The sequence below is a fragment of the Cuculus canorus genome, chromosome Z, assembly GCF_017976375.1.
Source record: "Cuculus canorus isolate bCucCan1 chromosome Z, bCucCan1.pri, whole genome shotgun sequence".
NCBI classification, from domain to species: Eukaryota; Metazoa; Chordata; class Aves; order Cuculiformes; family Cuculidae; genus Cuculus; species Cuculus canorus.
The window spans coordinates 23,052,964-23,077,975 of record NC_071441.1 but is presented as its reverse complement, the minus strand read 5'-3'; the positions used below and the strand labels follow the sequence as shown (position 1 = coordinate 23,077,975).

Here is a 25,012-nt window from a genome sequence, read left to right as displayed (position 1 = left end):
TGGTGCAGGTGTGCTGGGCACTGGTTCAGGTGTGCTGGGGACTGTTTGGGAGTACTGGGCACCATTCATGTGTACTGGGCACCGTTCAGGTGTGCCAGGCACTGTTCAGGTGTGAAGCGCACCATTCATTCAGATGTGCCGGTCTTGGTGCAGATGTGCCAAGCACCGTTCAGATGTGCTGGGTTCAGTGCAGGTGTGCCAGGCACTGTTCAGATGTGCCGCGCAGCATTCAGGTGTGCCGGGCACCATACAGGTGTGCCGGGCACTGGTTCAGGTGTGCTGGGGACTGTTCGGGAGTACTGGGCACCATTCAAGTGTACTGGGCACTGTTCAAGGTGTACTGGGCACTGGTTCAGGTGTGCTGGGCGTTGCTCAGCTGTACTGGGCACGGTTCAGGTGTGCTTGTCTCTGTGCAGGTGTACTTGCACTGGTTCCGGTGTGCTGGGCATAGTGGAGGTATGCCAGGCACTGTTCATTCAGGTGTGCCGGGCTCAATGCAGATGTGCTGGGCACCATTCCGGTGTGAAGCGCACCATTCATTCCGATGTGCTGGGCTCGGTGCAGGTGTGCCGGGCACCGTTCAGGTGTGAGGCGCACCATTCATTCAGGTGTGCCGGGGACGGTGCAGGTGCACCAGGCTCGGTGCAGGTGTGCCGGGCCGGGCCCAGGTGCCCCGCACTGGGCGCAGGTACCCGCGGCGCCGCCGCCCGGCGCGGGGAGGAGCCGCGATGCAAAGCAGGGGGCGGCCCCGCGGTGTCGGCGGGAGGCGGCGGGGCCGGAGCGGAGGCGGCCGGGAGCGCGGGGGGCGGGGAGCGAGCGGGACGGGACGCGGCGGCCGCGGCGATCGCGGCGGAGCGGGAACATGGCGAGCGTCAGGAACGGCACCGAGGGCGGCGGCGGCGAGGAGGTAGCGGCTCCCCGCGGGACGCGGCCGAACTTGTCCCGGCGGCCCAAACTCACATTCTTCTATTTATTTACTTATTTACTTATTTAGTTATTCTCGTTTTATTTTAGTTTATTTTTAATTTGTTAAAGCCGTGCGCTGCGCGGGTTCGACACCTCATCGGAGCGCGTCCCTCCCGGTGCCCCGCGACCCCATCGCATCCCCCCCGCACCCCGCCCCCCCGCGTCCCTCCCGCAGTTCACCCCCGCGCGACCGCAGCGCTTTTATCCTCCCCGCGCATCCCCGGCGGACCCCCCCCGCATCCCCCAGTGCGTCCCCTCTCCCCGCATCCCGCATCAGCCCCCGCATCCCTCCCGCGCGCGTCACCCCGCTCCTCCCGTTCCTCCCGCGCATCCCCTGCGCGACCCCGCCGAGACCCCTGCGCACCCCCCCTTCCTCCCCGCGAATCCCCCCTCTTCACTCCCCGCGAATCCCCCCCTTTTCCTTCTCGCGCACCCCCCTTTTTCTCCGCTCGCAACCCCCTCTCCCTTCCCTCCCCACGCATCCCTCTCCCTCTTCCCTCCCCGCCCATCTCCCCCCTCCTTCCCCGAGCATCTCCCCCTCTTTTTCCCTCCCCGCGCATTCCCCTCTCTCCTTCTCCACGCATCCCTCTCCCCTTTCCCCGCGCATCTTTCCCATCTCCGCGCATCCCCCCGCCGGGGTCTGGACGTTTTGCGCTTTGTCGCTGGGAAGTGAAGTCGGACAGAACTGTAGTTGGAAGCGAGGCACGTTACAGGCTGGGCTGTGTAACTTCCTGTTGTTCTGGCTAAAAGTCCTTTACTGTACAGCCCAAACGCACATCCCTTAAAACGATCACCTGAATGTTCAGATTTCCTTCGTATCCTCTCAGTGCAGAAAAATGGAATAGCGGAATCGTTGATAATGCCTCTCAGAAAGCTGGTGGTAAGGGGTCTATTAGACTGGCTTTTGAGGATTCCGCTGAACCAAGGCATTTTTACTTGGAGGGTGCTTTTACAGATCGCCACCTGTCATGCGCACATGGGACTATTGACTCGATTTCTGACTGTACGGTCTAAAATGAACGAATTTAGCGTAGTGTACCTTCAGCAGCTTCTTCGGATAGAGTTGTGAGGCATGCTCCCAGCATAACTTTGCTGAAGAAGAGTTATGAATTGTACGATTACCTGTGGTTGGGGTTTTTGTTTTTTTTTTTTACTTTTTTAAAACCCTGTTAGGATGGATTTTGAAAACGGGCACATAACCAGTGCCCTGCTCTGAGGCAAGGCAGTGCATCATACAACAGAGCTGCTGACAAATGTATAAGTAGGACTCAGTTATGCTGCGTAGTTTGGTTGAATCCTCACGCTTTGTTTGGCAGTTGCAGAAGTCATTCTTGGAAGCGATGATAAACCCCAGCTTTTTCTCATTTGGAAGGTGGGGATATAAAATGTCTGCATTTCAGAGTGTGCTGTAAAAGTTGCCACTTTCTAAGGTCATAGTGTGGAGGCACAATGTGAAGAGGATGTGAAATGCTTAAATCTCATTGTATGCTGGAGTGAATCACTGCAAAATCATAGACTGATTTTTTTGTGGAGCTGAGTTTAGTTTCCAGTATAAGGAAAGCCGTGCCAAGTGGGAACAACTTATTGAACAAACTCTTTCTGCTCTCAGCAAGCAAGTAGTTGGAATTCACATTCTTTAAAAAAGATATTTAGCAACTGAGTTGTAGCCCAGTTGTACTGCGCGAACCGTGTGCGAGAACGTTCTTCACAGAGTTTACTGTTAAGCAAGAGATGCTGTCATGCAAACAAATGGAAAGGTAGGCATAAAAGCGCATGGAAAGAGCTTTATTTGAGCAATCGTCTGCAAAAAGTGCAAAGCTTTCTCCAGATGAACTCAAAAGACCTCATGCTTTTTGCAGAGGCTTGTAGGTTGAATCTTTCAAGTCTGAAACAGACCAGAACAAGTAGTGGAGTGAGTGCTTGATATCTTCCTGGTGAGATCCTAGGGCTCAGGAAAGGGGGGCAGACAGTGGCTTGATCCTGGGGAAAGTCACTGTTTCTTCTAAAAGTTGTCTAGCCGACTGTAGGCTGCCGTTGCCTGCAGGTGCACCGTGACCTGTACTAGTGAGCTAGATACGATTTCAGTACATGATGCACGAAACAGTTGCTTTTAACTGTCTCAGCTGTTTCTTTTTTTTTTTGAAGTGTTGGCACCAGTTAAGATGTTGAGAAACTGAAGCTGGAACATAACTATTAGCTTTCTTCTTAAAAGCTGCATGCATCTATGCATCTGAATAGTGTAGTTTAGATGAAATATGGCAGATAGGGGCTCTTGTTCCCGGTTTAAGTGTACATGCCTAGTGCTAGATGAACGTAGCTTTTAGCGTAGAATTTTGGTTTGCAGGGACTTCTGAATACTTCTTCATTCCTGGGGCTATGAAGAAAAATATATTGGAATAAAACTAGAAGTTTTTTCCTCAGGAAAAAAACAGGACATTGACTGGCAAGAACTCCGCTTCTAAACTCCAAGCTTAAAGTGGCAGGTAGCTGGCCCCTGCTGTAGTCCTTGATGAACATGATGGTTTTCCTTATGTTTCTTGCAGTTCAAGGAAGTGGCAGATACCGTGTTTTTCTGTATGTAATTTTTTTTGCTGTTTTATGCCTCATTGTCATGCAGCTGTGACTTTCCAGTGGGCATGGCAAGGAAGTGGTATGAAGTGTAGATAGGTCTTTTTTTTCTTTTTCCCTGGTTAATGCAAGTGTAGTAGTCTGTTGTTTATTTGAAAAAAACCAAACCACTAACAGGAATTGAAGACACAACCTAGGAGGCTGTATTAATGAGGTAGTGTTATGAGTATGCTCATACGGGAAAACAAATGGTTATTAAATTTGGGATTTTCCTTTGCAGTGTTGCTTTGTGGGTATAAAAGTGCCTGTGGTCATCCTCTACTATGAAACAGTTTCCTGGATTCTATGTGATGAGAGTGAAAGTGCCACGTGTGGTGCGCCCAGTTGTGATCTCGGAATGTGGTATGCCATCGGCACTTAAACCCCTGCATGGCATGAATTCACCTACTGAAGGTACTCATGCTAGTATTCTTTTGAGCACGCTGCAAATCTCTGTGCTTAACTTTAAGGGCAAAATATCACTCCCAGCCAATGCAGAGGCTTCAAGCAAAACTTTAAGCCTTCATCCCCTGCCCCCCCCCCCCCCCCGTGTAAAGATTACTTAAAATAGTGGACCAGATCTGCTTCCCATTAAGTTCACTCTGTGCTGCCCTGGTTTTTCAAAGTCATAAAGCCAGCTTAATTGGTTACTTGGGGATTCCCTATCCATTAAAAAAACCAGACCCAACGTTGGCCTTTGTGCATGTGAGGGTTGTGGCCGGACAGAAAGGATCATGATCAAGAAGTATCTAGACGCTAAAAAAAATGCCTCCTTCGGCCACAGTTGGCCAGACTAAGGATTATGCACGGATCTGAAAGTGATTTGGTGCCCTTGCTGTTGTTAACTCCAAGGCTTATGTTAAGGACAGCTTGGCCAATTCAGCCAATGCCTTAGCTCTAAACTAACCAATTAAGGAAAATTTAGGTAATGAGAATCTGATGAAGCATGCTGTACTCTTTCGAACTGTCCGAGCAGGGACAAGCAGTGTATAGGCTGGCTTTATCAGCCTGGACGGTTTATCTCAGAGCTAGTTTCACAGAAACCAATGTCATCTTTCACTCAAAAGCTGTTTAGTACTGGTAGTACTCTGTTAAAGTACTCAAGGTTTTCAGCCACTGCTGCAGCAGCTGCTGCATTTACGATCAAAGAACTTGCTGGTGGTATGCTTCTGTCCACTTGTGGCTTAATATAAGAATGTACTTTTTAATAAATTATAGGACCATGCAGCACTGGCCGTTCTCTCGTTCATGTTTATGCTGAAGATTTTTCAGCAGTTTTGTTTGGTAATTCCAGCCTGGAAGAAGAGTCTCGGTGGTGTGAAATGACGGCAGCTGCACTTCCTGGACTCTTTGAGAAGCTGCAAACAAGTCACTATGGTGCCTTTTTTACCTTAAAAGTGAAAACTGTGTTTAGAACATGGAGGTAGGAAGGAGTAGTGAAGGCACGTCCTCTCACGAAGGGTGATCATTTCTATAACATGCTATTTTGATATGTATAGTTTCGTCTCTGAGTAGTAGGTCTTGCTGAACTGAATAACATAGAATTTGAACATCTTCATGAGTTTATTCCAAGGACTTGTACTTTGGCACCTAGTTCTTTTTTTTCCTCTCCCTGTTTTGACCTCTCCTACTGTCAGAGCATATCTACTGCTAAGATAAGGGGTAAATTATTCCAGCACAAATGAGAAAAGAACTATAAGAAAAGTAAGCATGACTAGTAATGTCTTCTTTATTTAGTAAAATCAGGTTGCTGGCTCTGCTCCTGAAGATCTTTATTTAAAACAAAACTTTGTTTTACCCATGAATGTACCTGTTGAGAGGTCTTCTTTTCTTGTGACCACCTGTTCAAGATAAGGATGCGCACTCCAATTCTGTATTATTTCTACTCTTCCAAGATGGCTAATTTTCATCCTTCACATTTTCGCATTTCTTGTTTGGCTTACTAGAGCATGTTTTGTTCATCCATTTGAGCTTCTTGGTTGACTGTGACTAAATTTGGAAGCCAGGAAGATAAAGTGTGGCTTAAGTCGCTATTGGTTTTCTGGACGGGAAAAGGAAATGTATGTAACATGTTCCAATTAAACTTTCTTATTTAATGTTAACTTTGGTGGATCAGTGTGCTGTTCCTTTTTGAGATGAGGGATAAAAGATAGAGTGGTTATGGGAAAAGGTGAGGTTACTGTGGAAAGCACCAGATGCGTCTTAGGTAGGCAGAGCTGACAGAAAATATTCTGAGAGCTATGTAAGTATGAAGTGAATTTGTTTGTCTGTTACAATTTGCCTTTACTTCTCTCTGTGTTTTTTTTGGGGGGGTTGAGAAGGGTAGGTTGATATTTTGTGTATAGATGGAAAAAAAAGAACAGAAGAGTCAGCTTTATTCTTAAGGTTTTGTTTTTTCTTTTTGTATTGAGCTGTTGCTCTTCTATTGTGGAAAGCAGCGTTTAAGATCTTTTGATGAAGCCTTTACTTTGAGCAGTAAGTTGGAAACAGCTGTCTTGTTAATTGCACCTAAAAGCTTACCATCCACTATAGGGAGAAGCAGTACCACATCATACATAAGCTTAAAGGAGCATAGACTCCTCGTAGTTCCAGTAATTCTGTGTGACTTTGTGGAAGTGTGTTTGGTTATACAAATGCATGTTCTTCCTTTGTTCATGTTTTGGTGTTGGTGTGCTTGGAAAAACCTATAGACCTGATGCACTTGTTGAAAGTGCTAGAGGTCAATGACTTGTCTTGGATAAAGGTTCGTGTTGGACTCCTGTTTTGCCAAACGCGTTACGTGTTGAAAGAGAAGAACAACTTAATTGCTTCTTGGCAGATCATTGTTACATAGCAGCATGGACCAGAATGACTCAACGTGTGAGTAGATTATAAGCATGTATGATCTTATGCCGCCTGTCTTGTTCAGTACGTCTTCTATTGCTTACTCAACCAAAAGACTTGAAATAGAAAGGAACATTTCATGTAAGTGATAGGGCTTACTCTTCCTGCGTGGCACCAGCACAGAAGGTGGTGATAAGATCATACCTGCTGGCGACAAGGTGACAGGAATACAGCCCTGACATCCACCTGGTGGACAGTGATTTTCACACGTGCTGTTTCTTCTCAATTAATAGAAACAATATTATGCTTGAGGGAACAGAAATGGTGGATTCCTGCTCTTGTTTGGAAAAGAGTGCAAAATCATGCAACTGAAGACCCGAGATTCAGTTCTCAAAGGTGGGTCTGTGCTGCTGCTGGTGTGTGTTCTAGTTGTGATGAGGGAATGTCCAAGACCCTTGTACCATAGGTAGCCAGGTGTCTGGTTAGATGGTCCGAAATGTAAGAAATAGTTTGTGTGTTAGTACTAAAAATTTCTCCTGCTTTCCTAAGGCCTCTCAGGTTCAAAAGCCATTTCAGCTAAGTCTGTAATAGGTGAAGAGCACAGACCTGTGGACTTAACGTCCAAGCACCAAGTGCTAAAAGCAAGATTTTCTTAGGAAGTAAAGACTTGCCTGTCACCTTATTGTGCAGTAAAGAAGGAACACTGTTACCATATAGTAAGGGGAACTATTCTGATACCTCAGGCCTTAGTAGCAGTGACATTTTTTGTTGCGATGCACTGAGTATATTCCTCTTCTCTTGTGCATTCACGCTGCAGTAGGGAAGTAAACACACTTTGAAAGCCAGTGTTTGGTGTGCAGCACTGCTTTGATTTCTTCTTATCCCTAGGAGCCAGCGTCACGTGCACTCCTGCTCTCCAGAAATCCTGTTATTGAACGATGTACAAGAACAGGCTGTCATCAAAACAGAGGGGAGATCTGGAGGAAACGTGTTTCTGAAGACAGTAATTCCTGTGTCTGGCACCTATTAGCAGTACTGGTTGTTCTAAGAAGTGTAGTGTTTAGTAGGTGAGTGTGCTACTTGACTGTAACTAGTAGTAGGGGGCCAAAGGAAGAAAAGAATACTCCTGTTAGCTTTAGTTGGGGGCCAAAGGAAGGAGAAAGTACTCCTGTTAGCTTTAGTTGAGGGAAGTATGATTATAAAGGTAGACTATGTCACACTGGCTGTTATTTTCACCAAGAAATAATGGACTAGGAAGAAGATGTTTTATCTGCGTTCTCTCCTTCAGGACTGTTAACACCCAATCCAGTGGGACAGCTAGCTAAACTTGCTCTCTGTCATGTTTTTCTTCTTTTCTGCAAACTTGGTAGGTTTCAGCACTGGAGGAAATTACTGTTTTAATTTAATATTTCCACTTTTTTAAAAAAAAGTATGAGTAATAGTTCACTACTGAATGGCCACTCTTAAGGTCCTCTGGCAAAACCTGAACTTGCTGCTGACAGTAGTGCAGAGGTATAGGATTACCGGCTGTGGCTTTCGTAAAGAGGCTTTTTAGATGAGGAAAGCTTATGTAGATCTTTAGGGTTCTTGTAGCTCACCTGGCTAGCAGGTGCTAAAGAAACATGTCAAAACCTGAAGTATTTCATGTCCTCTACAAAGCCTTCCCACTTGAATTTGGGGAGACAATAATTTGTTGTGAAAACAATTACAAATAATGAATTTGAAGACAGTCATGGTCTGTGATGTGAAGCTTAAGTGCTTCTTTTTTTTAATCAACTGTATTGTAACCGAATACTTTATAATAAGTACAATTTCTTAGAGTGTTCTCAGCAAGAACAGTAATCCTGTTAACTGCATTGAAGAAGGGTAGATGAGAGTGGGGTGTGTTTGAGCCATTTTTTCCTAATATATTATCATATCCTTACATCTTTATCATATATTAATCATGTAAATGGTTATGGTCTTTGACAGGGGAAGTATGAAAAGAACAGGAACTCAACTTTGGAGACAAAGCAGTTTAGCTAAATCTAAGTGTGTGACTTAGACTAAGGGAAGACTTCTAAGATAAGACCCAGTATTAAAGACTGCCTAAATCTGTGCCTTGTCCACGTCTTAGCATGAAAATCATATGCAACTCTAGAAAATCCAGTTAAATGTTTCTGCCTCTGTACTGCTACTTGACAGTACTGAGTAGCTGTCTCTATTAAGCTGCGTTCTACTGATCTTAAGCAAAGTGTCATTAAAATCTTGGAAAAGGGAGATTCAGCAGTACCTCAGTGTCTGTATCTTTTAATGTAATTTGGATTAAAGAGCTATATATGGCTATAGCTCCCTCTGTCAGTGGAAAATAAGGAATAGCTCATAGCCCATCACTTCTAGAAGATGGAGTGGTTAGTCTGACACTTTGCCAAAGTGCTGTGACTTCTGCTAAATGTGAACTATGTAGAAGGGACGGCATACATTGTGTAGTTAAGTTTTAAATTGAATGTATTTCTCCGTGAGTGAACACCAAAGTAGTTTTATGGTCCAAGTGGAAAAAATATAAAATAAAATGGTCAGCCATTTGGAAGTCCGTTTCGCTTAGTTGAATAGTGGGATTTTTATCTCCTGTTTGAGTCAATTAAGTGATTTTTGTTCAGAGCAGATGTATGATTTGTCCCAACTTTGTACTTTAAACTGGAAATGGAAGTATAGAGTCATGCCAGAATCACAAATCATGTTGCAGGTAGAGGATCCTCCTAATAAACTCTGTTTATTATGTATTTAATTCTTCTGTAGTTCAGAGTTCCACCGGGGACTCCTCTAATTGCTTTCTGAATAAGTACTTGTTGTGAGTTTGTACTTTGGAGTAGTCAAAAAGTGAGCTTGCAGCTTTAAGTAGTGACATGCCTGAGTGAAGAGGAGCATGTCTATGTCTCTGAGGGAAAGTAAGCAAGTAGTTACTGGAGACAGTGCACAGCTCTGTGTCCATGGTGGCTTACTGTTGGGATTTCATGCTGAGTGAACTAAGTTTGGCTTTCAGGTGTGTCACCAAAGAAAAGTAACTGCCCTGGCACAACTGAAGTACTGTGAAAAAAGAGCATGAGGACAAAGACCTAGAGGTTGGGTGATAGGAAGGGGCATGTATGTTTTCTCTGAGTGGTGACCATGAGATATAGTGTATGGTCCTTTTTATCTAGTTCCTCTAGAAAAAGCTGCCGCCTTGGCCAATGGGATTTGTGCAGTTGTCTTGTGATTCTGTCAGTTCGTGTATGCATGTCCCTCCGGTGGAGAAGAGAAAGGACCGTGCATCCCTGAAAGAGCTGAATTCTCCAGTGCTGTTAATGTGGGTTTGGTTTTTTTTGTTTTTTTTTTTTTTTGTTTTTTTTTTTTTAATTTTAAACCTGCATAACTTTCCTGGTGTGTGTTGCTTTGTGTTTGTGGATGTCCTTTGCTGTTAAAAGGACAGGTAGAATGCAAGAAGGGGAAGCTTAGGTTACATCTTTCAGTGGCAGCCCAGGTGACAGGGCTTGCCTTCTCAGTTGTGTCTGAAGCACAGTCCTCCTGTCTTTGGCTGAAGTCAGACACAAAGTTTTGCGTTTGGTGTTTTGTGTTTGTTTCAGCTTTGGTCTGTGCTGTAGGGGTGATCAAGCATGCAGTTTTATGCTGGGGGGGTACATGTTGTTGAGTGTTGTGTTTTATGTCTGTGTAGATCATACTTTACAGTAGCAGTTGGTCTCTTTAGAATACATAGATGAGTTCTAGAAACTACCGAACTTAGGTTTTGAAGGCAGCAGAATTTGGTTTAAATTGTATCTTTTACTTTGAAATCTCACCCTTTGGCAAGTGTTTTTTGCTTGGTCTGAAGAAGTAATTAGAAAGTCATGTGAGATTTCAAAACATTTTGCACCAGTTTTCTACTACATAATGACTGTGGGCTAAAGTGAAATGGACACAGATACCAGCAATGAGCTTACGTAGTTGTGATGCAAATAGTTCCCTAGCAGCCTGGAATAATTGTGTGGCTGGTATTTCTCCTTCCACAGCTAAAAGAAGTAGTCTGCACCTTGTGTTAGTGGTTTGGCTTCTCTGTTCTTGGGTATTTGGATGTTGACGGAAGTGGTGTGCAGTGGTTCAGTGCTTTAGATTGGACCATGCGGTCATGTGGGATTTCCTTTTGCACAGCGCAAGTCATGACCGCCAGCCAGTTCACCTGACACTTGCTGCAGTGTGCCTTGGTGTAAAGGAACCAGTGCTCTGATTGCCTGTGACTATGCAATGCAAAAGCACCAAAACACGTGTCTGGCCATGGGGGGGAGGAGGGGGAGCGTGTGCGTGAACAGTTGCCTAGAGCATTGACACTCTATAACCTTACATTTGTTGTAAAGTGGCCCCATGGGCAGAAGAAGTGACAAATCTGGTAACAACTGCATACTTACTGTGTCATTGTTATTGCAGTCCAACTAGAACTTCCAAAGGCTATAAATTCCTCATGACATCATTGAGCTGTACGGAGAGTGTGCATGTGTTGACGGGAGGAACTGTGCCTTTCTGACAAGCTTCAATGCACAAGTAAATTATATGACTTCTATATGGGGAAACACATGCTGTGTGCAGTGCAGCCGCGTAGCCCGTGTAGTGTACTCCAAGTCTTTTCTGGATCCTGCAGCTATCCTGCAGGGTCTGATGAAATACCGTGCACCACTTGAGAGTAGACTGGATAAAGAGTTTGAATAGAGGGGTCTCAACTATAGAATGGAATCCATAGACACTTGATGCATTAACAGACTTGAGGGGGACATTAATGGTTAACTCTTACTTTATGTTAATGAAATTAGATGATGTGTGTTACTTGTAATTTTTCTATTATCTTAACTTCAGGTGAGAAGGTGTTCTGGTTTGTGCTTGCTTGTAAGTAGTCTTGGAAGAACTAACACTCTAGCCACGGTCTGGTTAAGTCAAGATCTGATTCTGCTTAGTGTAGTTCAATGCAGCACTTGGTCTGAATGTGGCACTTTATTTTTGTGTCAGGTGTTTGTCTGTCTCACTTTTTTTCTGCTGGAAATATGAGAAACTCTCCAGAACACTTGTATAAATCAGCTAGTCGTTAGTTTTATACTAGCAATGAGGTTAAGTTGCTGTGTCCTTAAGAAAATCCTTTTCTATTAATGAAAAAATTCTGATAGCTTCTTGAGGGGGTGGGAAGATGCCCCATCGCTGTCTTGCACTGGGGGAACAAGCTGTGCTCTGGACAAGAGTCATTGCCTAGATCTTATATTACACACCTAACTGTAGATAATGTTGGCTTCTAAAGCTCTAGTATTATTGCAGTTAGTACTGCTGGTGGATCAGATGATATCCATGGAGACTTTCAGATTTTGTTATGAGAACAACATTATTGTAAATAGGGTTGTTGGAATTACTGTTACTGCAGCGAGACCTTCTTTTAAAGCAAATGAACCAGTTAAGAAAAATCACTTAAATTAAATTACTTTATGCTATAATGTAGAACTTTGTGGTGGTGAATACGCAGCAACTGCTATTGCATTCTGTACAAATGAGTAATCAGCTTCCCTTCCATATTTGTCTTTTTTTTTTTTTATTAGGTATAGGCAATGCTGGCACAGAATCATGTTTAATGTATGAGGAAGACTTGTTTGTTCTCCAAAATTTGATGATGATTTGGGGTCATCTCTGAAAAATATTATCGGCAGTTCCGAGGTGATGCCTCTGTAATGAGACTTCTTTAAGAATGTTGATTACATTATAGTTGGTAAGCATTATGGAATGCTGTCAAGTTATCCTTCCACAGTCACTGTAATTTGTAAGAGGTGATGCTTTTGTGTGGGTAAGCCTGTAGTAAGTGTACTGTGAACCTGTTGTGTAGTTAGGATTTTTCTTGGTAGCTTCAGGAATCTGTGGAAGCAGTGAGCATCTTTATATGAAATTACCATTGTGTGGACAACACAATGTGCTCTTCCTTTTAGCTGTTTGTATTTTGCCCGTTTACTGGGAAGTGGTATCCACTGTGTCTAGTTCTTCCTTGTAATGATTCAAGATTGACTCAATTTTTAATTGCAGCTTCACTTAGACTATGCCTTTCTGTTTGATCCAACCTAATATATGTAAGACTCTTCTTTCTTAAAAAATTACAGAATGTATGATTTTTTTTTAATTTTTTTTTTTGTCTTCAACTTGGTACATTCCATGACAGACAGATATGTTGTGGGGTGAGGACAGAGAGACTTGAACTGAGGTTTTGTTGCTTCCTGTTGAAAGCTACTCATGCTTAACATTAAGTTGATTGTGGAATTGGAGACCTCATAAAAGCTTGGAAACTACTTTATGCTAACAAGAGATCTTTGCTGAAGAAGGGCTTGGGAAATCTAGTAAATGCATGTAAATCTTAATTGCAATTACTTTTTAGCGTAGGTCTTTTTAATAAAAAGACCACCAGCAAACAGTGGCAAACCTCTTATGCCTGGAACTGGATACTAACTCTTGTAATGATAAAAGCGTATTATTAATAGTTCTGATGCACTTTAAAAATTTTACCTAATGACTAACTGAGGGAAAGCACTAGTACTCCTCTTGCTTGCACTTTCGTAGGTGACTATTTCTCTCCAATAAGCATAAGTGTATGTTATGCTTCAGAGACCCTATATTCTGTTCAGATGTGGTATTGGTGTGTCACGACACTTAAGATAAAACTGCAAGTTTATTATTATTTAAAAAGAAATTATTGTTATGTGGATGATATGAGGAAGTCATTGGGGGTACGATGACTCAAGTTGCATCTAAATTGTATCTTCAGAAAGCTTCATGAGAGAGGTGCTTCAGTCCTCTAATCATCGTCATGGCCCAGTGCTGGACTCTCTCCAGTAGTTCCTCGTCTTTCTGGACACAGAATTCCAGATCTAGCCTCACTAGGGCAGAGTAGAGGAGGAGGTTAACCTCCCTTGACCTGCTAGCCACACTGTTCTTAATGCACCGTGGGATACCGTTGGCCTTCTTGGGCACACGGACACATTGCTGGCTCATGGTTAGGTTGTTGTCCACCAGGACTCACAGCTCCTTCTCCACAGAGCTGCTTCCCAGCAGGCCAACCCCTAACCTGTACTGATGCAGGGGATTATTCCTACCTGGGTACAGGATTCTGTGCTACTTTGTTAAACTTCATCAGGTTCCTTTCCACCCACCTCTTTATCCTGTCCAGGTCTCACTGCGTGGCAGCACAGCCTCCCGGTCTATCAGCCACTCCTCCCAGTTTTGTGTCATTGGCAAACTTGCATAGGGTACACTCTGCCCCCTCAACCAGGTCGTTGATAGATATGTTGAACAAGACTGGGCATGATACTGACCCTTGGGGAACACTGCTAATTACAAGACTCCAACTAGACTCTATGCTACTGATCACAACCCACCGAGCTGTGCCATTCAGCCCATTCTCAATCTATCTCACTGTCCACTCATCTAACCCACAGTTCCTAAGCTTATCTGTGAGGATCTTGTGGGAGACAGTGTCAAAAGCCGTGCTGAAGTTGAAGTAGACGACATTCACTGCTCTCCACTCATTGACCTAGCCAATTATGCCCCTGTGGAAGGCCACCATATTGGTCAAGCATGATTTTCCCTTGGCAAGTCCATGTTGACTACTCCCAATAACCTTCTTTTCCTCCAGATGCTTGGAGATGACATCCAAACTGAGCTGTTCGATCACCTTTCCAGAGATAAAGGTGAGGTTGGCTGGCCTGTAGTTTTTTGGGTCCTTCTTCTTGCCCTTCTTGAAGATTGGAGTGACACTGACTTTTCTTGTGTCCTTGGGCACCTCTTCTGTTCTCCATGATCTTTCAAAGCTAAGGGAGTGGTTCAATCTCATCCATGTAAAAATGTATGACACATTCAACATCTTTATTAATGCTATAAATTACTTGGTCGGGTGTCATACTATAAAGAGAAAAAGCCCACCACACCCTAAAATGAAAACAGGAATTGGCAAGGTAGAACCGAGCTTTACTAGAAATTTTATTGACTAAAGTGCTGCTGGACAGTTAGGAATGCAGTCAAACTTCTGTGTCACTTAGCTCAAAAATTACATGACAGAACCCACAAGAAGACAGGTTTCTCCATTACTGTCTGGCAAGCAGTGTCCTTTCGATGCAGCTGATCACCCCAAAACCACCAGAAGACGTACGAAACGTGAGTCTTGAAAGATCCACCCTCCATTTTTTATAGAGAACAGATGCTTGTAATGAAAGCAACTGACATAATTAAGTGCAAGTAATCAACGTGTTTTTAAGAAGTGGACAATTCGTACTCTGCCTTCAGCTGCATACAAGCTGGGCAATTCTGAAACAGCATACCAGCCACACAGTATAAAATGAATGAACATGACCTGACGGAATTGCATTCGGAGATGTCAGTCATTGGGGGTTGGGGCAGTTGCACACCAATGGGTATGTGTAACAAGATGAAAGCTTTTCTGAACCTGCTTCCTCAAACAGGGCATAAAACAGTCATACTTTAGTACAGCGACATAGAATCATAGAATAGTTAGGATTGGAAGGGACCTCAAAGATCATCTAGCATCAACCGCCCAACATCAGCCTCTCCTGTTCTAAGCACGACTGGTTGAGCTTGTGGTGTTTCAAACACCTCGCCCTTATAACTGAAAAGTAGAAATAAACAGATTCAGTTACACAATTAGCAAGTAAAAGATCGCAATATACTTCACTTTAATTGACATGCAAATGTCTGCTGTCAACAGTTATTCATGTTCAGATTAATATCCAACATTTTGCACATAAAAGCAAGAGTACAGTTTCAGTTAAAGTTGGCTGAATACCAAGTTGGCTTCCCTTACTGTTTATACTGGCACCTTCCTGCTTTTGACCTGCAGTTGACAGTTGGGCCTGCGGTTGTTTTTGCACAAAGAGCATTTCTAAAAGGCAGACGAATAGAGTAGTATCATCGAACTTCGTTGCTGCAATAAAATTTTTTTTCTTATTTTTTAAATTAGCTGACCATCTTTCCTGTCTGTCTCACATACTCCCCCTCCTTTGAGTCTAAAGGAGTATTGTATAGGCTTACATTTGTTTGTGAGTGGCACCAGAAAAAAAAACCTCAAAAAACCAAACCAAAACGCCCCCACAATAAAACAAATAAACCATGCTCTCAGCCAGGGGTTCCCAGTCTAGTACAAGTGCACTTAAGTGCTCCTACTGAAAATCTCTGCAAAGACTGCGCATGTCACTATTCTTAATCAACTTCAGTGGACAAAACTGATTGCCAAGCAATTCTAAACTGAAAGGCAACTACAAACAGGTGCACCCTGACTGGACACATCTTCATTATCGTACTGTAGGGAGAGTGATTTGAGAAGAATGTGAAGGTGTCTAGGGACTGAAGGGGTAGGGACAATACACAAACGTTCTTCTCAAAGCAGACGCTATGTAAGGGCACACTGCAAGCTTGTCCTCTCTAGCTGTAAGAAAGATTGTTCAATCAAATTAATTCTTGCAGCAGATATACCTCTGCTTTTTTAAAAGTGGACAATTTCTACTCCACCTTCAGCTGCATGCAAGCTTGACAATTCTGAAACAGCATACCAGCTGCACAGTATAAACCAGGGCAGGGCTGAGAATGAACGTCAGCTGAAGGAATTGCATTCAGAGATGTCAGTCTGCAAGAACTTTGTGTCGAGCTCATTGACATTTTTACAAAAACTTCGGTGTTGTCATTCAGTCGTTTCACAGAAATTACATAACAACCCAATAAAATAAATAGGAACTATTTATTACATCTATAAAGTTGGTGAGACCCTTGTTATGTCTTTCTGGATCTAATTCTTCTAACACATTTAGGCACACATACCAGGGCCTAAAATGGACAGCATTGCATATCCTACAAGCTGTATATAAGGCGATAACATTTGCATTACTGCAGTAAATTGTAGTATTTTAGCCAACCTTAGACAGAGTTCTGCAAAGGGTGCAGAGTGTGTCATGGTGTGTGCTGCCTCCCCTGGGGAGGTCTCACAGGAGAACGTTTTCTTTTAATGGCTGACATGCTGGGCCCTGCAAGTGAGGAGTAGGATCTATCCTGTTTGTCAAACAGTTGGTCATAAAAGTGTTTGGATCTTTGTTCAGATTTCTTGAATCTTTTAGTTTCTCCACAGCTCAATTACAACCTCAGTAGGGGAAGAAAGACTATCCCCAAAATCCCGCAGGCAATTTATGAAGTTATCCACAGGTACCATGTGTCCCTCCATGGTCAGTACTGTCGATGAGTGGGCATACAATTGTGGTGTGTGCTTCACAAGCTTCTGCTGCACGGATCATGTCCGTTTTGCCTGATATGGATGTATCAGTGTTCATGGCTCATTCGGATGCATATAAATCGTGTCCCTCTGGGCTAGTTCTGACAGGTACCTGATAACATTTCTCTATCTTGGTCCACTTGTTAAGATGGACTTCAATATTGTGTTTAAAGGGATACCTTTCCTTCACAACTGCCCAGAGTCGCCTCCGGAGGCTGATGGCTCTATCCCCATTTCCAATCACCTTGTCAATGCCTGCTTCTTTTGCTGGAGATCTCAATTGCTTGACTTCGTTTCTGTCTAGTTCAAAACTGTTGGCCCCATTATCTCAGCACTGAAGCAACGAGGTAAGAATTCATTCATCATCAAGACAGCCAAAATCCTTGCGGATATCTCTGACCTCACCCATGGATTGTGATTGGGCAGTTATCTCCATGTCTGTGTTATCTCCTTGTGATGGCATCGGTTCAGCATTATGAGCTGCTCCTTTTATTTTATATGTTCTTTTTGTGATGGGGGCAACTGGCACCAGCTGGGTGAGAAAGGCCATAGTGACTGTCAACTTGCTCAAGATTTGCACAGATTGACTAGTAGTGTTAATGATGCCTAGTGCTGTGCTTGCCATGATTGGATCAAATTGTGTTAAAATGCCCTTAGTAGCTGCTGATGTGTTTGCAAGTACTGGCAAGTGTATGGGTTGGGTTGAGGAGCTGGTGTACTTGCTGTGACTGATACCAGTGTGGGTGTAACCATGATAGTCGTCTATGTCATGTTGTCTTGTCCAGAAGCTACTGGAATTAACTTGGTGTAATATGAGAAAATCTAATACCTCCAGTTTAGGCCCTCCAGCTGGCAGCTAAACTGGATAGGAAAGACCACATTCCCCCAGGTAATGCCAAATCTGTAATTACTAACAAAGGATGGTAGCTAGTGTCCTAGGTTTCCGAGTGGGATCACAGCATAATACACACCAGGTAGTGTGTAGTAACAATTACCTCATACCAGTGCCTAAAACTGATGGCAGCTAAAACAACACTGATGACAATTAAGTAGCCAGACACTGCATGTCCTACAGGCCGTACATAAGGTGATAACATTTGCATTATTTCAGTAAATTGTAGTGCTTTAGCCAACTTTAGACACAGTTCTCCAAAGGCAAGACATAGTAGTTTTCTCAGAAGCCACATAAAATTGCTGTCCCTCTTAATTTCCACCCCCTTCCACTCTCTCAAAGAACCAATATAATGTTCTCTTCATTGTACTATGTTTTATCCAAATCTGGGATTTGGATTACAAACCTCAGGCTACAACTGTTGTAGTGCTACCAACCAAGCTGCCCAAACCCAGCACTACTCTGTGCTCAGACTCACTTGACAGGCTTTTCCAAGTGAAAGTCTGGTGTACTCCCAGCTAAGCTATCTGGGCAGCTCAGGTGGGCAGATAGTCTGGTGCAGTTTGGAGTGGTCTGGTTCAGCCCAGTAGGCCCGATCCTGCCCTGTGCTGGGCACCAAGAAACCGTCCTGGGTTTAGCACCCCGTAAGCCAAGTCAGTAACTAAACTGGGCAGCTGTATCCCAATTTCGCAGGAACAGAGAAAGTGGAAAGGGCATTAGAGGGAAAGAGAGACTTGCAAGTTGGAAACTAAAGCAGCTTTAATTAAACAATAATAATAAAAGGAAGATAATAATAAGAAAATAATAAAGTGCTTGTATGTGAGAAACACTTGTTCACTAGTAAAAACATCAAAAAGGACAGTCTTCGAAGCAAAGGCATAAAAGCTGAGTCGAGTGAGTCTCTCTTAAAGAGGAGAGCACCCCATTTTACAAAAATTCGGAGTATTTATCTCTCATTCTTAGTTGCCTGATTCCCTGTCCCCTTTTCTCATTGGCTGGGACTCACATTGTTCTGTGATTGGTTGCCTTATCATAGATGTTAGTTTGTATTCCTTTCTTCTTAAGGGAGTGTTTATTGTTTCCCGTTATCTAATCTGTGTCAACATGTCCGGAGACTGGTTTCTGCATGTCATCTCCTGATGCAAAACAGCTGCATCTTGCAAAATAGTTAAACATACAAAATGAAGCAAAATGCATGAATCCATTCTCACAATCTACCCCCTTTTATTTATTATGCTTTTGCCAAAGCCCATAGCTTTGTTCTAAATTACACAATATTAATTGCAGATTCTCATCTTGTTCTTCTTTCTTCCGATCTCTCTTCTTCAACACGTAATCTTCTGGGCCATCTCACTCTCTCACAATTAGAAATTCCTTCCTCAGTGGCTTTGGTACAATTGGTATTATCTTTGGACCAATACCATAGGGGTTCTTCAGGCCAGCAGGTCCCATGAATGCCTTTATGAGTATACACCTGACTACAGGGGGTCTCTCCTACCCACTCTATGTATCCTATACGACGTAGGCAATTACTTAGGAACTTAACACCCACCCCAGTGGTCTTTTCTTCTGAACTGGTTGAATGATTCCATTTTAATATTTGGAGAGGATCTAGACTGGTTCCTTTCCAGGGCCATTCTTCACTCATTAAAGGACCTCCACATACCCAACAACCAGACACATGTAGTTCCTTGGCTATTCTTTTGGCTAGATCTACAAATCAATTCTTTCCCAAAGTGGGGAATCCTAGTTGCTTTCACAGTTCTTCTCAGATTGATTACTGTCTTTTGGTTTCCCTGACTGGACACAGTTTGCTAATTGCCGTGTAATATTCTTTGCTAACTGTTCTTTATATTGATCTTGGATTGCCCCACCATCTGATATGTCACAGTGTCCTTCCCTGGTAAAACTTATGTATTCTTCTCCCTTAGGGCACCCTGTTCCCAATCTTGCTCCTCCTTTTCCCAAGTTTCTTCCCACCACAATTCTATTTGCCCCAAGTTACAAGTGGTTAAACTTTGCGGTTCCCGACACTGCCTATTTATGTGAGTGTGGTAGCTAAGCCTGGAACACCCCCTAACATGTAGATGTTGATAACGTTTAGAACACTCAGTCAGAGAACTTGGGGTATAGCTGTAGGTGAGCACAACTCGCAGTAGCAGAGTCCAGGCAGCCATCGTAAGCCAAGGTCTGATGTAGCATATATTTTTGTCACTCAACACCTATTGGATTGCAGCCAAAAGCAGAGTTTAGATTCTTCTTGGTGGCAAATATAGAGGTTAATCCAGTCTTGCCCTTGGCTTAGTGCATATCGTATACCTGAAATCACCTTTGAGGTTTTCAAAGGGTTGCCACTTCCAACACACTCTACAGTACCACCAGTCTCCCTTGCGGGTATTTAGTTTTACAGTCTTTACAGATTTCACAAGTAGTTAATCCCACTTGCCACCCTGTTTGTAAATTTCCTAATAGATTTCTGTAATTCGTTTTGCCAGCCATTGACTTATCCCGACTTATCGCCTAAATGTTAACTTCAAAGGATCACTCCCTGATTTCACAGCCCTTTCTCTGGGAGGCACAGCCACTGGCCCTTTTACCCTAAGGATGTGGGTCCTCCTGTTCTCTTTAGTCCTTATGGCTACTTCCATTGTCAGGAGTAACAGGAAGGGTCATTCCTGCATTGAGGTCAGTATTCTCTTTCCAGGATTTCACTAATACTCAGTCTCCAGGTTGTATCTGATGTAGGCTGAAATCCAGGCAAGCTGTTTGGAGTAGCAGTCCATGCTTTCTTAAGTCTGTGAGAGATTGAGTTATTCCACACAAATAGCTTTTAAGATACATATCATTGATTTCGGGGATTGGCAGACCCTCTTCTCTTCCTAAATATGGGAGGCTGAATAACATTTCACACAGAGACACCCGAACTCTTTCCTTGCGGCAGTCCTGATTCGTAACAAGACTAAAGACAGGGATGTGGTCCATGTTAGCATGGTTTCTGTCATTAGCTCGGTAATGTGTGTTTTAGGTGTTGCATTCATCCTTTCAATCCTACCAGAGCTCTGAGGGTGCCAAGGGGTATGGAAGTCCCATCGCACTTCCAAGGCTGCACATATCAGTTGCAGTGCCTTTGAAGTAAAATGTGTTCCTCTGTCAGAGTCTGTTCTTTCTACTATTCCGTATTTTTCCTCATCACTTTCTTGTTAATTTTCTGACGAACCAGACATCGATCTCTTAATCGTTTAGCTACTGTATGTACTCCTAAGCAGCCATAAGTTCTTAAAAACTGGTTTTTAGTTTTTGGTTTAACCCTTTAAATTGCCGTTGTGTTCCCTGTGTCCACTTGTACCTTCCAGTTTCTTCTTGTAATTTTTCATATAATAATTTAACACATTGACTAAAATTTTCAGTCCATAACCTGCAATACCCTAGTAAGCCTAAGAACTTTCTCATTGCTTTCTTACTTTTTGAAAGGTTGAGTGCTACAATGCTGGAGATTCGTTCTGGATTTATTCTCCTCTTCCCTTTGCTAATCAAATGCCCCAAATATTTAACTTCTTTTTCCACAAACTGTAACTTGATTTTTGATACTCAGAGTCCCTTTTCCCATAGGAAGTTAAATAGCTGAATGGTGGCAAATCAAACTTCTGCTCCCATCTCCCGTGATACTAACAGGTCATCTACATACTGGAGCAGTTTGATTCCAGGAGTAAAGGTAATTTCTTCAAGTACTTTTTCCAAATCTTGTCTGAAGAGGTTGGGTAAATCCTTGGGACAAAGCAGCCCAAGAAAATTATTGTTTCCTCCCTGTCATGGAGTCTTCCATCCAAAGGCAAACAGGTCTTGAATCTCTAACACCAAAGGGCAAGTCCAAAGCGCATCTTTAAGATACACCACACTGAACCACTTATGATCATGGGAGATTTTACTTCACAGTGTGTAGGGACTGGGCACAACTGGGTGATGACTCTGAACTGTTTTGTTTAATTCCCTTAAATCCTGTACTAACCTCCAATTCCCATCTAACTGTTTAGCACATAAAATAGGTGTATTATAGAGGGACATACATGGTTCTGAGACACCTTCCTTCAATAACCCTTCGATTACAGGTTGGAGTCCTTCCTTCTAGCGATATAGGGTATTGCTTCACACACATGGGTTGGCTTTCCTTCTTTAATTCCACCTTCAAAGGGGGTATATTTAATCCTCCCCTATTATCCTCTGCGACCCAGACTACTGGGTCTATCCCGGATTGCTGCATGAGGGAAAGGCTGGATGTAGTCTTCTTGGACTTCAGTAAAGCCTTTGATGCAGTTTCTCACAGCATTCTGCTTCAGAAACTGTCAGCCTCTGGCCTGGATGGGCGCACACTCTCTTGGGTTGAAAACTGGTTGGATGGCCGGGCCCAGAGAGTGGTGGTCAATGGAGTTAACTCCAGCTGGAGGCCAGTCACAAGTGGGGTTCCTCAGGTCTCGGTACTGGGTCCAGCCCTGTTCAATGTCTTTATCAATGACCTGGATGAAGGCACTGAGAGCACCCTCAGCAAGTTTGCGGATGACACTAAGCTGGGTGGAAACATGGATCTGGTGGAGGGTAGGGAGGCTCTGCAAAGGGATCTGAACAGGCTGGACTGCTGGGCCAAGGCCAGTGGCATGAGGTTCAACAAGGCCAAATGCCGGGTCCTGCACTTGGGGTACAACAACCCTATGCAGTGCTACAGACTAGGAGAAGTCTGGCTGGAGAGCTGCACGGAGGAGAAGGACCTGGGGGTGCTGGTTGACAGCCGACTGAACATGAGCCAGCAGTGTGCCCAGGTGGCCAAGAAGGCCAATGGCATCTTGGTTTGTATCAGAAACGAAGCTGGTGAGGGGGCTGGAGAAAAGTCTTATGAGGAGCGGCTGGGAGAGCTGGGGTGGTTTAGCCTGGAGAAGAGGAGGCTGAGGGGAGACCTTATTGCTCTCTACAACTACCTGAAAGGAGGTTGTGCAGAGGAGGGAGCTGTCCTCTTCTCCCAAGTGACAGGAGACAGGAGAAGAGGGAATGGCCTCAAGCTCCACCAGAGGAGGTTCAGGCTGGACACCAGGAAAAAACTTTTCATGGAAAGGGTCATTGGGCACTGGAATAGACTGCCCAGGGGGTGGTTGAGTCACCTTCCCTGGAGGTGTTTAATGGACGGGTGAGTGAGGTGCTGAGTTTCGTGGTTTAGGGAGCGTTAGGAATGGTTGGACTCGATGACCCAGTGAGTCCCTTCCAACCTAGTGATTCTATGATTCTTCCTCATCTTCATTTGTTAATTTAAATAGCTGGACTACCATGTCATTATCCTTTGGGACTATCCCAGTTCTCAGTGGAATCTGAAAGTCTCTCCCTTGCAAATTTATTCCTGCTGCTGGTTTCACTACCAAATCGACCATAATCTGTTATTTCCTTGGATCATTACTTCTTCTACAATGGATGCTGGGAATCCTTCCCCTTTTATTCTGACTACATTAATTGTAGGTTTTCCTGTTTTATATCCTTGTGGAATCTTTACGATGCTTGTCCTCTCTGCTCTTGAGTCTACTAAAAATACATATATTCCTCTTTCTGGGGTCCTAATTTTAAATTTATCAGAGGCTCAATATGATGGTGAGACCCCAGAAAATAGAGCCTCTCGCACCCATGGTCTTGAAAATAATCATCCCGCTCCACAATTTGGAACATTCTGTTTTCTCTCTGTCTCATTGGGCACTCCCTCTTGAAATGTCCTTCCCATCCACAGTGAAAACACTGCCTGGGCCCTACTGACCAGCCAGGTGGGGCTTCTTTCTCTTTATCCCTGTGGGAAACTGGAGCTCCACATCCTGGTCTATAACAGGGCAATCAGCCTTAATTAGGTAACCTTCCGCTTCTTTTTCTTTTTCAGGTTGCCTCTTTATTAAAACTCGTATTGAACAGAAAGAAGCCTGAGAGAAATTCTGTTAAAAGCAATTTAGTTACAGTCTTCTGCTGACAACTTTTCCTCTATCTTAAAAAAAAATGTACATTTTATCGGATACATCCTCAAAACTAAATCAGGGTATCATGTAATAAAAGGGCTTATTCTGTCCAAAGTGTTTGTCTTTACAATTTGTTCAGCTAAGAGAGATTTTGAGTGTTCTTAAATCACCATTTATTTCAAAGCATGTAAACTCTGCTCTTGTTCTTTAAAAATTAAATATAACTTTTTTTTTTGTGGTGTGTTTTGTTTCATTTTGTTTTGTTTTGCTGAGATTGGTGTCATGTTAACCGGTTTACAATAGCCAAGGTCTTTCTGTAACTGCACATCTGGAAATTTTGCTAATTTCTTTGCTGTTTACTTAGGAGGTTTTCTAGCCTCTGTGAGCAGTTCTTAGTTCAGTCAACTCAGCTAAGGAGAGAAGATGGTATGTTATCCTTTCGTATCCTTGAGTAATAATCTTAGGAGATTGCATGTTGCTGTAATGTCTGTTAAGTTTTAAATGACCAGTGCTTTTGAATTGTCGCTCCCGTGGCTCTAGAGTTTTAAATTTTTAGCCAATGTTTACTTTGAATCATTTTTAATCTACTGCTGGCTAAGGCAAAATTAATATTTACGAAGTTGCATAATAGAAAATAGGTGTATGTACACAGATGCTGTCAAAGATATTTTTTCTAATACTATGTCCCATTTGATAATAGGACTGTGCAGGTACTACTGACATACAGAAACTGTCTACAAATGAAGATCTTATGGGATGATTCTCTCTCATAGTCCCAGGTCATAGTATGGGTGTTGTAGATCAGTTTCTTCTCATTATTCTCCACTCTTTTCCCATGGTCAGACTTTTTTCCTATATTCAATATTAACAAGGAAAAGGAGATATAGTTCATACCCTCACATGCTATGGATGTGCTTTTGCCCTTTCAGCTGGGTCTAGACAGTTCTAGCCAAAGGGAACAGGGTGCATCTCCCCTGATTTTAGAAAGTTGCCTCTGAGCTTTTCCACTGAGTTTTTGTTTAAACTCCCTGAAGTCCTGTGAGAGGACTCCTTATACATACTACTATATAAAACTTATATTAAAAACCATATAATTTACATATATGTAAATAAAACATAATAATATCTGTATAAATTTATCCTATTGGATTGAGAAATTTTAGCCCTCTCAGTGAAGCCTCTTTTCTCTTTATGTAGAATCCAGCCACAATAACTTTTGTGCTTCCCACAAGCAGGCAGAGTCACAAAGTAAGCAGGACTGCGTTCTTGTTGACAGAGCCTGGATTTGCTGTACATAATTTTCACCTAGTCTTGATATTTTATTTGAGGGGAAGGATGGTATGGGGCTGAATTACAGAAGACAAAAAGAGGACAAAAATAATTAGGTGTACCCATCACTTTAATAGCAATTTGGATGAAAGCATCAGGACTAAAAGCATTTCAAATTGTATG

At 43.2% G+C, this 25,012-nt stretch overlaps 1 protein-coding gene across 2 annotated transcripts in view; it reads left to right on the top strand.

The window, feature by feature from the left end:
• The first annotated feature begins 784 nt into the window (after positions 1 to 784).
• Positions 785 to 25,012, top strand: part of TTC39B (tetratricopeptide repeat domain 39B) — an 81,587-nt gene continuing 57,359 nt past the window's right edge. Inside the window, exon 1 of one of the 2 annotated variants that reach the window (XM_054054388.1) lies at positions 785 to 907. In XM_054054388.1, coding sequence (XP_053910363.1) covers positions 863 to 907 — 45 coding nt within the window. In that variant the 5' untranslated portion in view covers positions 785 to 862. Of the gene's footprint in view, positions 908 to 3,966; positions 3,988 to 25,012 lie in introns of those variants that run through there. The other variant, XM_054054389.1, reaches the window with a different exon arrangement.